Source organism: Thamnophis elegans, chromosome Z (assembly GCF_009769535.1).
Source record: "Thamnophis elegans isolate rThaEle1 chromosome Z, rThaEle1.pri, whole genome shotgun sequence".
NCBI classification, from domain to species: Eukaryota; Metazoa; Chordata; class Lepidosauria; order Squamata; family Colubridae; genus Thamnophis; species Thamnophis elegans.
Window position 1 is genome coordinate 40994733 of NC_045558.1, and position 15972 is coordinate 41010704.

Below are 15972 nucleotides of genomic sequence, written 5' to 3' on the forward strand. Positions count from 1 at the left end.
GCATTTGACTAAAAATTGCTCTATGCATATGCAGAACCATGCTGGCAATGGCTGAAGATACCGGAGAACTGGTTTGGGGGCGTGTCAGGCCACAAATTTGCTATCCTAAAATACCAAGTATAAGCAATTTTCTTAAAGAAAAATTATTTGTCTTCAGTTATATTAGGATTAGGATTTATTTCATTTATATGCCGCCCTTTTCCCCGAAGGGGACTCAGGGCAGCTCACAACTCAGTAAAGGGAAAGGAGGTACAAACAGGGGATAAAAGACAAACAAACAATACACAATTTAAAAGCACACAACAACCATACCATTCGAGAAGGGGGGGCAGAAGCTCTTTAGCCCCAGGCCTGCTGGAATAGCCAGGTTTTGAGGGCTTTGCGGAAGGCCTGGAGGGTGGTGAGGGTTCGAATCTCCACGGGGAGCTCGTTCCAGAGGGTTGGAGCAGCCACAGAGAAGGCTCTCCTCCGGGTAGTCGCCAGTCGGCATTGGCCGGTGGATGGAATTCGGAGGAGGCCTAATCTGTGGGATCTAATCGGTCTATTGGAGGTAATTGGCAGGAGGCGGTCTCTCAAGTACCCAGGTCCAATACCATGAAGGGCTTTATAAGTGACAACTAGCGCCTTGAAGCGTATCCGAAGACCAATAGGCAGCCAGTGCAGCTCGCGGAGGATAGGTGTTACGTGGGTGAACCGAGGTGCACCCACGATCACTCGCGCGGCTGCATTCTGGACAAGCTGAAGTCTCCGAATGCTCTTCAAGGGCTGCCCCATGTAGAGCACGTTGCAGTAGTCCAGTCTAGAGGTCACAAGGGCACGAGTGACTGTTGTGAGGGCCTCCCGGTTCAGGTAGGGACGCAACTGGCGCACCAGGCGAACCTGGGCAAATGCCCCCCTGGTCACAGCCGACAAATGATGTTCAAAAGTCAGCTGTGGGTCCAGGACTCCCAAATTGCGAACCCTGTCTGAGGGGCGTACTGTTTGACCCCCCAGCCTGAGAGATGGAAAACTTGGCTAATTAGTAGGAGGGAAACACACCAGCCACTGGGTCTTATCCGGATTGAGTACAAGCTTGTTAACCCCCATCCAGACCCTAACAGCCTCGAGGCACTGGCACATCACGTCAACCGCTTCACTGAGTTGGCACGGGGCGGACAGATACAACTGTGTATCGTCCGCATATTGATGGTATTTTATCCCGTGCCGTCGAATGATCTCACCCAGCGGCTTCATGTAGATATTAAACAGGAGGGGGGGAGAGGACCGAACCCTGCGGCACCCCATAGTTCAGGGGCCTAGGGGTCAATCTTTGCCCTCCAACCAACACCGACTGCGACCTGTCCGAGAGGTAAGACGAGAACCACCGTAAAAAAGTGCCTGCCACCCCCACCTCCCGCAGTCGTCGCAGAAGGATACCATGGTCGATGGTATCAAAGGCCGCTGAGAGGTCAAGGAGCACTAGGATGGAGGCATGACCTCCATCCCTGGCTCTCCAGAGATCATCGATCAGCGCGACCAAAGCGGTTTCCATGCTGTAGCCAGGCCTAAATCCCGACTGGAAGGGATCTAGATAATCGGTTTCCTCCAAGGACCGCCGGAGCTGAAAGGCCACCACTTTCTCAATAACCTTCCCCAGGAAGGGGAGGTTGGAGACTGGACGATAGTAGTTTAAAACGGCTGGATGCAAAGATGGCTTCTTCAGGAGGGTCTCACCACCGCCGCCTTTAAAGCGGGGGGAAAGAACCCGTCCCGAAGAGAGGCAGTAACAACCGCCTGGATCCAGCCCCGTGTCACCTCCCTGCTGTTAGCAACCAGCCAGGAGGGGCACGGGTCCAGCACACATGTGGAGGCACTTACGGCTCCCATGGCCTTGTCCACGTCCTCAGGGGTAACAGCTTGAAAATCAATCCAGTGATGTCCATCCAGATTCTCCCCTGGTGCCTCGGCTGGTTCTGCGCAATTGGAGTCCAGGTCCGTCCGAAGCCGAGCAACTTTATCCGCGAGGAATTGGACGTAGTCCTCAGCTCTGCCTTGCAAAGGGTCGCCCGTATCCCTCCTGTTTAGGAGGGAACGGGTTATCCTGAACAAGGCGGCTGGGCACGACTCAGCGGAAGCAATCAGAGAGGCAATGTGTGTTCTTTTGGTCGTCCTAATTGCCCAGAGGTAGACTCTGATGCTGGATGTTAAAAGCGCTCGGTCTGACTCAGACTTACTGGATCTCCATCGTTGCTCTAGGCGTCTCTTACGGTGCTTCATCTCCCAGAGTTCCTCAGTAAACCAAGGGGCCCTCCTGGATCCACTGCCTCGGATCGGCCGTAAAGGCACAATCTGGTTAAGAGCCTCTGCCGCTGCTGAATTCCAGCAGCAACCAGAGTCTCCGCCAGACTGCGAGCGAGGGTATCAGGAACAACCCCAAGTTCCGTCTGAAAGCCCAAAGGGTCCATAAGGCGCCTGGGGTGGAACCACCTAATCGGTTCCTCCTCCCTACAGTGGGGGTTTGGTCTCCGAAAGTCAAGCCTCAATAGGTAGTGGTCCGACCATGACAGGGGTAAGATCTCACTACCCCTCAAACCAAGATCACAACTCCACTGCTCCGAGAGGAATACGAGGTCGAGCATGTGACCCGCCGAATGAGTCGGGCCCCAAATTACTTGGGTCAAGCCCATGGCTGTCATGGAAGCCATGAACTCCTGCGTTCCCTCAGAGTGTTCCCCGAGCGAAGGCAAATTGAAATCCCCCAGAACCATAAGCCTGGGGAACTCAATTGCCAGCTCGGCTACTGACTCGAGGAGCGAGGGGAGGGCTGCTGCAACGCTGTTGGGAGGCAGGTACGTTAACAGCAAGCCCACTTGACCCTTGAGGTCCAACTTCACCAGCAAGGACTCACACCCGACAAGCTCCGGAGCAGGGATCCTACGAGGTACTAGAGACTCTTGGATAACAATAGCCACACCCCCACCCCTTCCCTAGGGTCGCGGCTGATGAAGCACCTGAAAACCCTCTGGGCACATTTCAGTGAAGGGGACGCCCAGCCAGGTTTCAGTAATACATGCCAGGTCTGCCCTCTCGTCTAAAATTAGGTCCTGGACGAGGGGAGCCTTGTGAACTACAGACCTGGCATTTAGCGACAGCAGCCTGAGACCAGGGTCCTGATTACTCACGCCATCTGGCCTTGGAGTGGGACTCATAGGGCCGGAAGGAAGGATCTCTGTGACGTAGTGAGCCCTCCTTCCCCGGTAATGGCCAGCCCTAAAGTCTCCGCCATATCTGCCCCTCCCTGTTAAGACCGTAATGCTCCGGCCCACTCCCGTGTCTGTAGTCCCTCCATCCACCCCCATAGCCCCCGCATTTCCCGACAGGCCCTTCGAATCAGTCATCCTGAGATTGGAGTAGGCCCAGATCCCCCCAACACCTCTGCGAAGCACTCAGTGTGGGGGAACCTGGTTCCCATCCCAATCTCGCTTACACACCCAAACACTCACTCACTCACACCCCTACAAAAATTTAAAATACAGCAATATAATATAAAAAGGAATTAAACAAATTACAAAGTTAAAAAGCGTGGGCTCATTCAATCAAATACATACGTACCACATGCACTCCCCAAACAAGAATAATTGTGCAAGTATTAAAAGATGTAAAAAATGTGCAAGTTCGGGTAATATTAATTGTAGAAGTTTTTTTTTACTAAATTACCAAATGGCTTTTCAGGATATTATGCCTGAATTCAATTTAAATCTGAGATAATCTATTTCCATCTGATTAAAAGCAGCAATTTCTTAAATTGTCAACAAATATTAATTTAGTAATGTTAGACAAAATGTTATCACTAATTACTGCTATTCTGAATGGTCAAAGTGCTTTCTGAGTACAAACTTAGGCATCCACTGAATGATCAGACTTTAGCACTTATTCTTGTGTAAGTGATCTTATTAAGTATTGCAGGCAAGGAATTTAATAGCACATATCCCATAAAATGACATAACTTTAAATTGCATCATTTTTAACTACAAAACTGTAGAGTTTCACAATTGAAACTATTATCTAATAGATCAATCTGAACCATTTTGACTGAAAATGGATTTTAAAAACTTAAAGAAAAACTTCCAAAAAAACCAGCAACCAACCACTTCTAGAAAACGAATAAAAAAACAAAATGACATATAAAATAATATTGCTGTATCTAACTTTTGGGGAAAAAATGATAACTATTTCAAAGTTCAACACTAATAAATCAGGTCATCTGTACAATAATGCATAGGACTTTGCACTTTTCTTATCTCCCATAACAGTGTTTAACTGTGACTCTACCTGGCTTTATAGGTTCATGCATGTCTTCAGAAAGCAGATCATTCAATGAAACTGATGAGAGATGATACTTTGGATTTTGCCAGCACCATGTTTTCTTTTTCTTTGTGACTAAGTTCAAGAACTGTAATTTATCTAAGTTATTCAGGGATGACACAGAGATTAAGTCTCCTCCACAGTCAACCTCCTTCACAAAAGTCTTGGTTGCTTTTGCAAACATCGTAAGGATGGGAGATATTCAACAAAAATCTGGAGAAATAAAATCAAAATATGAGAAATACAAATAGTGTGAGGAAAAACATCCATTTACAAGGTAGTCTTTGACTTGTTACCTCAGGTGGGACAAATATTTCTGTTGCTAAGCATGGCAGTTGTTAACAACTCAATTTTACAATCCTTTTTGCAGTTATTAAATGAATCACTGTAGTTGTTAAGTCAATCATCTAGGCAAATCCAATGTGCCCCATTGACTTTGCTTATCAGAAAGCATATTGGGAAGGTCACAAATGATAATCCAGAACCTTAGTATGCTGCAATTATCATAAGTACATGTTGGTTGCCAAATGTCTAAATTCTGGTCATGTGAATGCTGCAGTATTCATAAGGACCTGTCATAAGTTATTTTTTTCAGTGCTCTTACAACTTTCAAGTCGCTAAAAATTGTGTTAAGGCAAGGACTATAATTTAAAGTATACCGATATAAATAAGATTGATTTGTACTTATAAGATTTCTACCCAGCCATCCTTTGCAACTCTGTTCCCTATTACTATAAGAAAACAAAAGAATAACTTATTTTAACCAAATTAAGGCAAATATTTTTTAAAATACAATATTTTAACATACATTTGATTTTAGGTGGGGAGTTGGTGACTGTCGGCAAATATATTTATGCAGTTCATGGCAGTGAAAAATGCCATTATGCACTTCTTTTTTGCCTCTGATGATCCTCCCCACCCCGCATTTAACAGAATAACACCATTCGCTGCTCTATAGATTAGAGACTATTCCAATAATATGTGCAACAGTGGCAGAAATAAAAATAAAGCAGCCATAGTTACACATGTTTGTGTAATAAATGAAGAGCTGTAATTGTAAGACAGCAAGAAGCCAAAGCAAAGCAACCTTTTTCTGTTTTAATTCAAACTACAATGCTTTGAAGCAGCATTTCTCTGTGCTGACAGAGGAATTTTGGAAGTTTCCGCAGTCTTTAAAACTGGTGAGATTGAAAAACAGTCAACTAAATCCAAAACTTTTGGTGGTTTTAGTTTACTTTCACATTGTAAAACTGTAAGAATTGCATAGGAGACAAAGAAAAGGGGGTACTTTGTGCTATCCCCCTTTAGTACTAATTTGGATCATCGATGCAATTTAACAGCAGCAACCCCAACCTTCCTGTCCCCCTCCATCTAACCATACAGTACCGAACAGGAAGATCTTTTGAGCAGGGATCCCCAAACTTGGCAACTTTAAGACTTGTGGACTTCAATTCCCAGGATTCTCCAGACAGCTATGATGGCTATAGAATTCTGGGAGTTGAAGTCCACAAATCTTAAAAGTTGCCAAGTCTGAAGACCTCTGTTCACGAGGAAGGAGAAAGCGAGACAGCGACGATTCAGAGGGTGGGAGAGCTGAAGAGGGTGAGTCTTGCATCGGTCGCTGAGAGAGGCAGAGGGATGCGCTCTACTAGAAGAGGACAGGAGCATCAAGCCGGTGGAGGCCAAACGAGTCGGAGACACTAGCTAGACTTGGTACGATACAAAACATCATTAGGTTTTACAGGAGGAAAATAGGAAAAGAAAGGATCGTTTACTCCAGTGCAGGAAAAGGCGGGTTTCATCTAGAATAGCATTTGCAACATCCCTTTACGCTTTTTTCTTTTTACTCACAATTTTCTAGGGTCGACAAGAACACCCGCGGCCAAAGCCCAAAGCCCTTCGCAATTGCTCTATTGTCCGGGCCTGTCACTCCAGTCCACGATGCTTCCCCACTCGACGGTAATGGAGCCTTCTCCTGATTCGCTTTCCGAACTCGCGCTTTCTTGCTGTTTATTCGCTCGTGATCGGCGGGGAGGAGGTTTGCTCCGAATGAGGGGCGTGGCTAGATGCTGCTTCTGCCAACGCCGTAACTGATACGAACTGATGGACTCGCCCCACGATGCAAACAGCGTCATGTAGCAATGAATGATACAACGGTGCCTGCATTTATTTGAAAGCTGACTAATTGGAAGTTGTTTTATTTATTTTCTTGCGTAGTAATAATTTTTGTATTTACATGTGCACGCTTCCTTCAGAGGTTACTTAAAGTACATTTCTATTTAGGCAACTTGAAAAAGACCAGGTCTGTATTAACATGTTTTCAGTGATAAAAGATAAATACATAAAGAACCAAAGATATGAGAGGAATCGCGGAAGAGAATATAATACATCTATCTCTCCTGTGCCACCTCTTGCACTTTGGTTTATAATCCATAGTTGAGCAAATACTCTCAAGGCCGCCCAAAATGTCATAAGGCAACAAGTTTTTAACTTCCCAGAATTTCACCAGGCAAGATGCTATGAAAATAAAATAAAACCAAAAGTCTAAAAATCAGTCCAAATGTGAATATAAAAAGCAGTTTAGCTTTTAATCTGAAAGAATGTAAGGCTACCAGATGTGGGCAAAAATAATTACCGTATGCAACTAGACGATGACAAAAAAAATTGCAGCCCTAATGAATTAGTCACCCACAGATACGGCCGATGATATTATATATAACATCAAGAAACCAAGAAACTGGTTGATCTTCATTTTTTTATTATACACAGAAACAGCAGCCTAAATTCTGAAGCTTGGAACAGATCTGTCTCTTGTTTTCAGTGTAGCTAATCATTTTGGTCTAAATAACATTGCATTCTTTATGTTAGCAAGCCATGATATAAATTTTAATACTGGCCAAAGATTTTAATACTGGGCAGGCCAAAGATTACATAAATCCACTTAAAGATCAAGGCCCTTTAATCTGTCCAGTTAGTAACTGGACAGATTAAAAGTAAAAAAAAAAACACTAAAAATATCATGTTTCATAATAAAGTAAAAATCATATTCGTATTATATTTTCTGGGAATAGATTGCAACTCTGACATTTGCAGTATTACCTGAGACAAAAAAAAATCTTACTCATGTCCATTCAAAAACTATAGTTAGTTCAGAATGCCATGTCCCAAATGCTAACAAGGCCCCTTGATTAGGAGCACATTGCACCTATGCTATCAATCTGCGGCGTTGTTGCCACACTGGAGGGTCGCTCATGTGTCCTTGCCTAATCAAAAGGAAAACACCAGACAGAATTCCTCGGGATGAGCTAGCTTCGAATGAAACATCGAAGGTCTCTTATTAGAAAAGTTAGTTACAGCGTCATCAAAAAAGAGCGTATCAAAAGGCATATATAATCACACATGGTACAAGTAAACTAATGAAAAATCACAGCATTTTACAAATAAACCAATAGAAAATCACATCATGGCAAAGCATGGGCAAAGGGGGAATAGAAAGTTACAAGCTGCATGGTATTGGGACGGGAGAGGGGGAATAGAAAGTTACAGCACAGCATAGGGGGGAGAAGGGGCAGGTGTGGGAGTAGCTGGCTCACATAGTTCATGTTACATGAGGCTGCATAGTGAGTCCTGGCCGTTAGGCCGGAAAGATGTTTCTGGTAAGATGTCTCTCTCCATCCCTCTGTTTGTGTGTGTGTGTGTGTGTGTGTGTGTGTGTGTGTGTGTGTTTCAGGCAGGCAAAACCCGCCTTGCACACAAACACCCGGAATGGATTCCAACATCAATCTCCCTTCAAAAGGGAAGATGCTACAAATAATTAGTACTTCTGCTGCCAAGATTTGCCTCATGTCTCTTGCTTCTTTTTCTTTCCAGAAGTAGGGCATTAGGTGTAGTTTCTCTTTAGGTAACCTAATAGATGAGGCCAGTTCTGGTTGGAACAATCAGTCCTGTTGGTACCCATATATAATGTGAAGAGCTTTCTAGATCAAACCAGCACTTTAAATTGCACCATAGCATAGATAAAATAGATAAGACAAAATAACAAAAATAAAGATGAGACCAGCCAGTGTGGCTAGAATGGCTTGTCTTATCTTCAAAATCACTTAGAAGCATGCTGAGAACGAATATTCTGGAGCCTATTCTACTTTCATTTTTGAGTTATTTTATGTCTGAGTTGTCATTTTATTGCTTTTTAATTGGAGATTGATTACCTAGTGCAGATGTTTTAAATGTTTTTCTTTATATGAGGTGTGTGTAGTGGCATACAAAGGTAACAATATCATACAATTTTTATTTCCCCTTGTTCCTATTGAAGTGAGGTATTTTATGCCTCATTATTGCAAAATGAAGAGGTAGAGTCCTTGTGATTAAATGCAGGTGATTTTACTAAATTGATAAATATTACAGTTCTGCACTTTACTGAATGAAATAAAATCCTTGGTAAGGTAATATGGATGGATGTCATTGTTCCAAACATCAGCAGGTTCTGTAACCCAGTTTGTAATCAATTTAAAAAATTGACCCAAATTATGGCAGATTAAAATATATTTATTTGTCATATAGATATAAATATTTTAATACATTCAATAAAATTTAAAATGTGAAACATAAATATTCTCCAGTATTTAGATTATATTTATACTGGATTTCTGCTACTCAGATTCACCCTGAAAAGAAAACAAAGGCAATTTTTTAAAATGCACACAAAGTCCTAACATTTATATTACAATTTTCACCATAAAGTAACCTAGATATTCCAAACTTAAAGCAGTTGACATGCTATTGTTCTTAAAACTGAATGAAGTCAATATCCCACATTTCTAAACTAGCTAGTAAATGGAATGGGAATATACAGAATCCAACATTTTTTGAAATGTCCATTAATACATATAGGTAGTCCTTGACTTAAAACAGTTCATTTAGTGACTGTTCAAAATTACAATGGTACTGAAAAAAGTGACTTATGACAATTTTTCACACAGTTATAAGTGTTGCAGCATTCCCATGATGATATGATCAAAATTCAGACTCATATTTATGACAGTTACAGTATCACTTGAGAGACCGCCTACTGCCAATTACCTCCACACGACCTATTAGATCTCATCGATTAGGCCTCCTCCGAGTTCCATCCGCTGGCCAGTGCCAACTGGCAACCACGCGGAGGAGAGCCTTCTCGGTGGTAGCTCTGACTCAATGGAACGATCTCCCCGTGGAGATTCGTACCCTCACCACCCTCCAGACCTTCCGCACAGCCCTTAGAATCTGGCTATCCCGTCAGGCCTGGGGCTAAAGATTGTAACCCGCCCGAATGGTATGAGTGTTGTGTTTTAATTATGTATTGTCTTATATGTAAAAGTCTGTTTTCCCCCCTTCCTTTGGATTGTGAGCCGCCCTGAGTCCCCCCAGGGAAAAGGGCGGCATATAAATAAACCTTCAATTCAATTCAATTCAATCACATGAGCACCTTTTGTAACCTTCTGACAAGCAAACTCAATGGGGAAACCAGATTCATTTAACAACCATGTTACTAACTTAACAACTTCAGTGATTCACTTAACAATTGTGACAAGAAAGGTCTTAAAATTTAACAAATGTTTCACTTAACAATAGAAATTTTGCATTCCACTGTGGTCGTAGGTCGAGGACTACCTATACTTTTATATAAAAAATCTACCTGTTTGCTTACCTGACTGTAGTCTTCAACAATATAACTAAATTGATTGGGGAGAAATAATAATTCAATCAATTTTATAGTCTGAGATGTAAACTATAATTTTATCTAAAGCCCTTAGCTATAAATCTACTTGAAGACAATTCTCCCTAAGCACAATATGATAGTTTTGATGTGTTCTGTAATCAAATCAGGGCAAAGTTTGAACATTTAGTTGATTTTGATTTAGATCTTATCAACTTCTACACCACAGTTTAGTAATGTTGTCTTTTCCTTTTAAATGGAATGTCTTTGGCTAACCTGAATCAATTGATGTTTGCTCAAGGCATTTAACCTAGTGTAACTTAAATCATGGATAAGAGATTTACCCATGAGTGCTGTAACTGCTGTCTTGTAGTTGTTCAGATAGCATGACAAGATAAAGGCAGCTATAGATTGCCATTCCTATCAACCACTATTGTTTCCAATTTATGACTATTTGGGTAACACTTTCTGGGTTTCTTTTTCCAAATTGGAAGAATATCTCCTCATACTGGCCTAATTAGTCACAATTATTGTGTGTGAGAGAAATCTGATCCTCTCAAGAGCTTTAAAGATACCTATTATATACTGTGGCTGGAACACTCTCTTTTTATAACTCTGGGTCTCCTAGCTATATATTTAGAGACAGTTGAAGTTTTCCAACAAGTGAACTTAAAAGAAAGCATTCACTAAAATTAAGAAAAAAATAAATGATAAATTTGAATGTCATGATAGACCTAACATAATACTTTGGGTGAACCAGATTAATGGATAACAAATGAATTAATGGAAATCCCCTTAAATAAAAAAAAATCAAGAGTGAAAAGAATAAACAACCTCAATCCAGTTTTATCTCTTTGTGCCTTTCCAACCTCATTAATTTGTAGAATCCAGAAGATGATATTACACTTCGTATTTGTCATGCATCCTTTTAAATAAAAAAATATTTCTTAATACCTTGAATCATATTCTTCAGTTTGAGTTTCAATTGTTCTGTGGGGTAAAAATGAAACTTAGTTATTTCTCACTACAACTATTAGCCATTCATCTCATGATCAGAATGCAGTATGAAACTACCACCTACACCCATGATGGCAAACCTATGGTATGTATACCACAGTGGCACGCAGTGCCCTCTCTGCAGGCACACAAGCTGTCACCCCAGCTCAGCTCCTCCGCGCATGTGGGAGCACCTCCCATCAACCAGCTAATTTTTGGGTCTCTGCAGTGCATGCGCAGGAGGGCGGATGCACGCATGTACAGAGGCGGGGGGAAGCATGGGGGGTTGCATCCCTTGTGGCCCGTTTTTGGTCCCAGGAAGCTTCAGGGAGGACTGCTAGGCCCAAAATGGGGCGCAGGGGGGGTCATGTGAGCAGGGGGGGAGCATGGGGGGTCATACATGTGCAGGGAGTGGGGCACATGGGGGTGTTACACATGTATTGCATTATGGATAAGGGCGCATGTGCATGCGGTTGTGTGTGTGCACTTTTGATATGTGATGACAAAAAGGTTAGTCATCACTAACCTATATTTTGGGCTACATATGTAGATTGCAACGTTGTGTATGACCATTAGATGGTAGCAAAAGGATACTGAAAATTGTTACTGCTGTTTTATATTGTACTTGTTTAGATTTATGCAATTCAGATTTCCTAGGCTTACTATGCATCCTCATGTTATGTAGGAAAGGAGGGCTGGAGGGAACAAAACCCTGCCACACAATTATTGTAAACTAATGTGTAGTCCACATTTGATATATTGGCTTTCAATATGATATTGGAATTTAATTCTCTGGGCATAATATCCATAGCAAATAAAAAAGTAATAGTTCAATTTAACTCTCCCTTCACCATCTCTATATTTACATAGAGAAAAGTACTATATAAAACGGGGGTGTCAAACTCAAGGCCTGCAGGTCGGATCCAGCCCTATGGGTGCTTAGATCTAGCCTATGGGACCGGCCTAGAAATATCAAAGGACCTGCCGGTGGTGCCTCTGCTGGCTGAAAATGGGACATGAGGGGGAGGAGGGAGACAGCCTGTTTTCATCCACCATGGCCTCCTGCAGCACTCTGTTGGCCAAAACCAGGCCACGAAGGGGGGGGGGGTGTTGAACAATGTAATGAGTGGTTATATGGTAAGCTGTATGATCTACCTTTTGAATAGTATCACCAACCCTTGGCATTTACTGTATACCCTAAAGAAATTAATTATTCTTCATTGCTCCAGTGACTTGTGAGAAGGCAGCCCATACAATCAAAACCCTTAAGAAAGGCTGAATTAGAAGGACTAATTGAAGCCATCAGGAGGTTTAAAAAAATAAAAATTAATTTACTATAGTAATGCCTTACCACTCCCCCCGCCCCCATGAAGTTTTATTACTTCTCTTAAAGAAAGGAATCTGAGAATGTTTTACAGTTGAACGATATTTGAGAGTGAAATGTAGCAGTTACTATCCCAAACACAAACTCCACTTTGGAAGTTTTAAAAGATTAGTTAGAAAATCCAGGTAAGCATTCCCTTCATCTTCACCTGAAAATATCTGCAAGCAGCTCTGTGAGTCAAAGGATAATGAGTATATGCTACAACTCAAAAATAATGGGAGTCCCTGACTTACAACCATTTGTTTAGTGTCGGTTCAGGCCCACCATGGTGTTGTGGCCCAGCAGGAGCCGTTACAGCTGCCACCAGACTCCGACAGCGAGGGGCCCTATGAGTTGGCTCTGGAGGATGTGGAGGACCCTGGACAGGGTTCCGACTCCAAGCAGGGCACAGAGGGGCTGGTTGGCCACCAGGAGGCGCCTGACCCTTGGACCAGTGGGGAGGAGCCAAGGGAGTGTGATCCTGATGTCAGCAGTGGGGAGGAGCCAAGGGAGTTGTTCCTAGATGCCCTGCAACGAAGAGCTAATAGGCGTAAGGAACAATTACGCAATTATAGGAGGTAATTGCACTCAGCTGGTGGTTATTAGGCTCCTCTCCAGACTATAAAAGGACTGCTTGTGCACATGCCCCTTTTGCAGAAGTCAACGCAGGAACGAATGTTGGAGAACATTATTGTGAGCTTGGCAGGCTGGATTGCTGCCACGGCTAATCTGTGCTGGATTGTTGCCAAGCTTGTCTGTGCCGGTTTGCTGCCAAGGACCTGTCTGTCTGTTAATTAAATTCCGTAACTTATCTTTGGCTCGGACATCCCTGGCCATGTCCTACCATTACCCCCAGCCCTACAAGGTCAAACACAACCTGATGGGGTCCTCAATGAAATCAAATTTGATACCCCTGGTATAAAATAACAGGAGGCAACTACCATCAGAAACCTGACATCAGGCACAATTGCTTCCAAATAAAACTTCTGTGCTTGCATTTAAATTAATGAACAACTTATTGTTAAAAATGGCATAATTAGATGAAATAGTTTATACTCATAAATTAAAACATGGTTATATAAATTGCTAGGAATGGAAAATGGATGCTAGCAAACTAATTTAAATACAATTATTACAGCATGGCATGTGAATGGGGTTTTCTACAATGTGAAACTTATTTTGAATAATGTTTATTCAAGCAGATAATTTACAATTTTTAAAAAATTGTACTTACATTTTAGTGTAAGTGATCATTTGTAATTCTTCAAGCATTTTTAATTTACTAAAATCCATTTTATTTCATAAATATTAGCAAATATACATCAATTGGATAGAAAAGTATTTTTGTTGAAATTAATCTCTCACATACCAAATTTAATTTCTTAAGGAATTTCTTTAAAGAAACACCAATGTTTTAAACTTAAAAGCAACTTCAAACCAAATATACTACATAATTATCCTTACCTCTTCTCCAGTTCATCTGTTTGAGTGCTGTGGATTTTGAAATGGAAGATTATCATTTTAGTAGTAATGATATTGACTGATATACATACCCTTTACTAAATGCATAACCCCAAAATATTTTAACACAATTTTTAGAATTGTATTCACACTTTTAAATAAATCAAATGAAATTCAACAGTGTTATTGATCTGATGTGTTAACTATAAATTAATTTACTACAAACTACCTATAGAAAAAACACACATCCTATTAAGACAATCATTCATAAGAATGGATGTAAGGATGTAAGAATTTAACCTCAAGTGCATCCTGAAGTTTGAAATAATAAATGAATAAAAATTGTAGCCTGAATCTTAAATAGGTATAAAAGAGTTTTTAAAATGTGAAAACGTGGATATTTGGACTCCAAATTGGAAGTTACTGACTGAGCCATACAAAAGTGGCCCCACCCATCTTTTGTCATTGTTGTTACTTGAGCTACTGAATCAAAAAATAGTTGGTGCCAGCCATCAAAATTTGCCCAGCCCTGCTAGAGGTACTATGAATACACAAATAAATGATAATACCTATAATTTTATAAGTATATCTAGTTAATTACTTTGAGTAATTAATTGCATTAACTGTTGAATGGAACACAACCTACACTTACCTGACATGCTTCTTAGGTTCACTTAATATTCTTTTTGCTATAAAATTAAAATTGACATCACATTCATTTATATTTGGATTTTTAAAATATATTTACTCTTTGCTTGTACTAATCACTTTAACAGAAAATATTTCATATATTCAGCATTCAGGTTTAAGGCAAAGTTTTCTAACATTAGAAAATAGAATTTCAAAGATGTTTATTTAAACTGTGGAATTAATATATCAAATAATGCTTAACTTAGGATAATATACTGTTGCTATTCATAGTAAGATTACTACCTCATACAAACTGACAAAAAACAAGTGGCTTTAAAAAATTGAATCTTTTGTAACTATTTAAATATTAGTAACATACCTTGGCCACTGAGAAGTTCAGACTCTTCATACTGAAAGGAGAGATCTAATTTTCATTTAATTATACCAAGCCAAAAGTCTTCAGAAGTTCAAAAGCTATGATATTGTTTAAATGTAAAGGTTTGCCTTTGAGTCAATCTTCTTCTGGTGATATATATCTGGGCTGCAAAAATTTGAAGTAGCTAAAACTTGCTAATAAAAGAATATTTATGCTGGATTTGCATATCACACTAAGACATCTTGTGTTCTTTAAATAGCACTTAGGATTGTTAAAAATCTTCTAGAAGAAAGCAGTTTTCTGTATCTGTTGCCATCCAATGCCTATCCAAATTTGTGCATTCCAGATCTGGCAATACTATCCTTTATGATTTGTAAACAATGTAAATAATTATGTGTTGAATAAGGTCTGCTAGTTGCCATTGTAGAATAAATCACTGTTAAGATAGTTGAACTTACATGTAAATTGGATGGAGTCTCCTTCAATTTCTACTACAACCAAAGCTAGTCTTAATCAAGTACTATTGATTTTACAATTTTCAAAGATATTCAAACTGTATTATCACTTAGTACAACACGAAATCCCAATCTATTCTTCTTTGTGCAAAAAGTAAGTGTCATTAAGGATTGTTTCTAAAACAAAAATCAACTCACCCAGAAATTGGTAACATTCAGGTAATTTGATATTTCACCAGAAAGTCTCTCAATTTCACTTTGAAAAAGCAGAATATAAATTCACATACATATGTTTAAATTGAAAACTACTACCATGTCAGTTATCTAAAAAGCATAACAACATTAAATGGCATCCAGTCTGCTCTGTAGGCTAACATTGCCTATCATTTTTATTAAAACATTTATAGTTTTTATTCCATTTTTAGTAAGAAAAAAAGAGAACCTTATAGGTTAGTAATGGAATTTAATTGATAAAATAGAGTCTTAACTTTAAAATATATATTTTAAATTATAAAAATATCTAGGTATATTTTAGCTGACCATTAATTATTAATTCATCAGCAAGGCAAACAAAAACAATGGAGAAACAGTGCAACTACACAAGTACCATGATATGAATAATAGATACAGGTAGTCTTCAACTTAGAACCAT

At 40.4% G+C, this 15972-nt stretch overlaps 1 protein-coding gene across 1 annotated transcript in view; it reads right to left on the minus strand.

Moving 5' to 3' along the window:
• The window catches only part of GSDME (gasdermin E), a 37761-nt gene extending 31467 nt beyond the window's left edge, over positions 1–6294 (minus strand). Inside the window, exons 1-2 of the mRNA XM_032237712.1 lie at positions 6196–6294; positions 4312–4557 (exon numbers count right to left, since the gene is read on the minus strand). Of these exons, the coding sequence (XP_032093603.1) occupies positions 4312–4528 (217 nt within the window). The 5' untranslated portion in view covers positions 4529–4557; positions 6196–6294. The remainder of the gene's footprint in view (positions 1–4311; positions 4558–6195) is intronic.
• Between the last annotated feature and the right edge of the window lie 9678 nt (positions 6295–15972).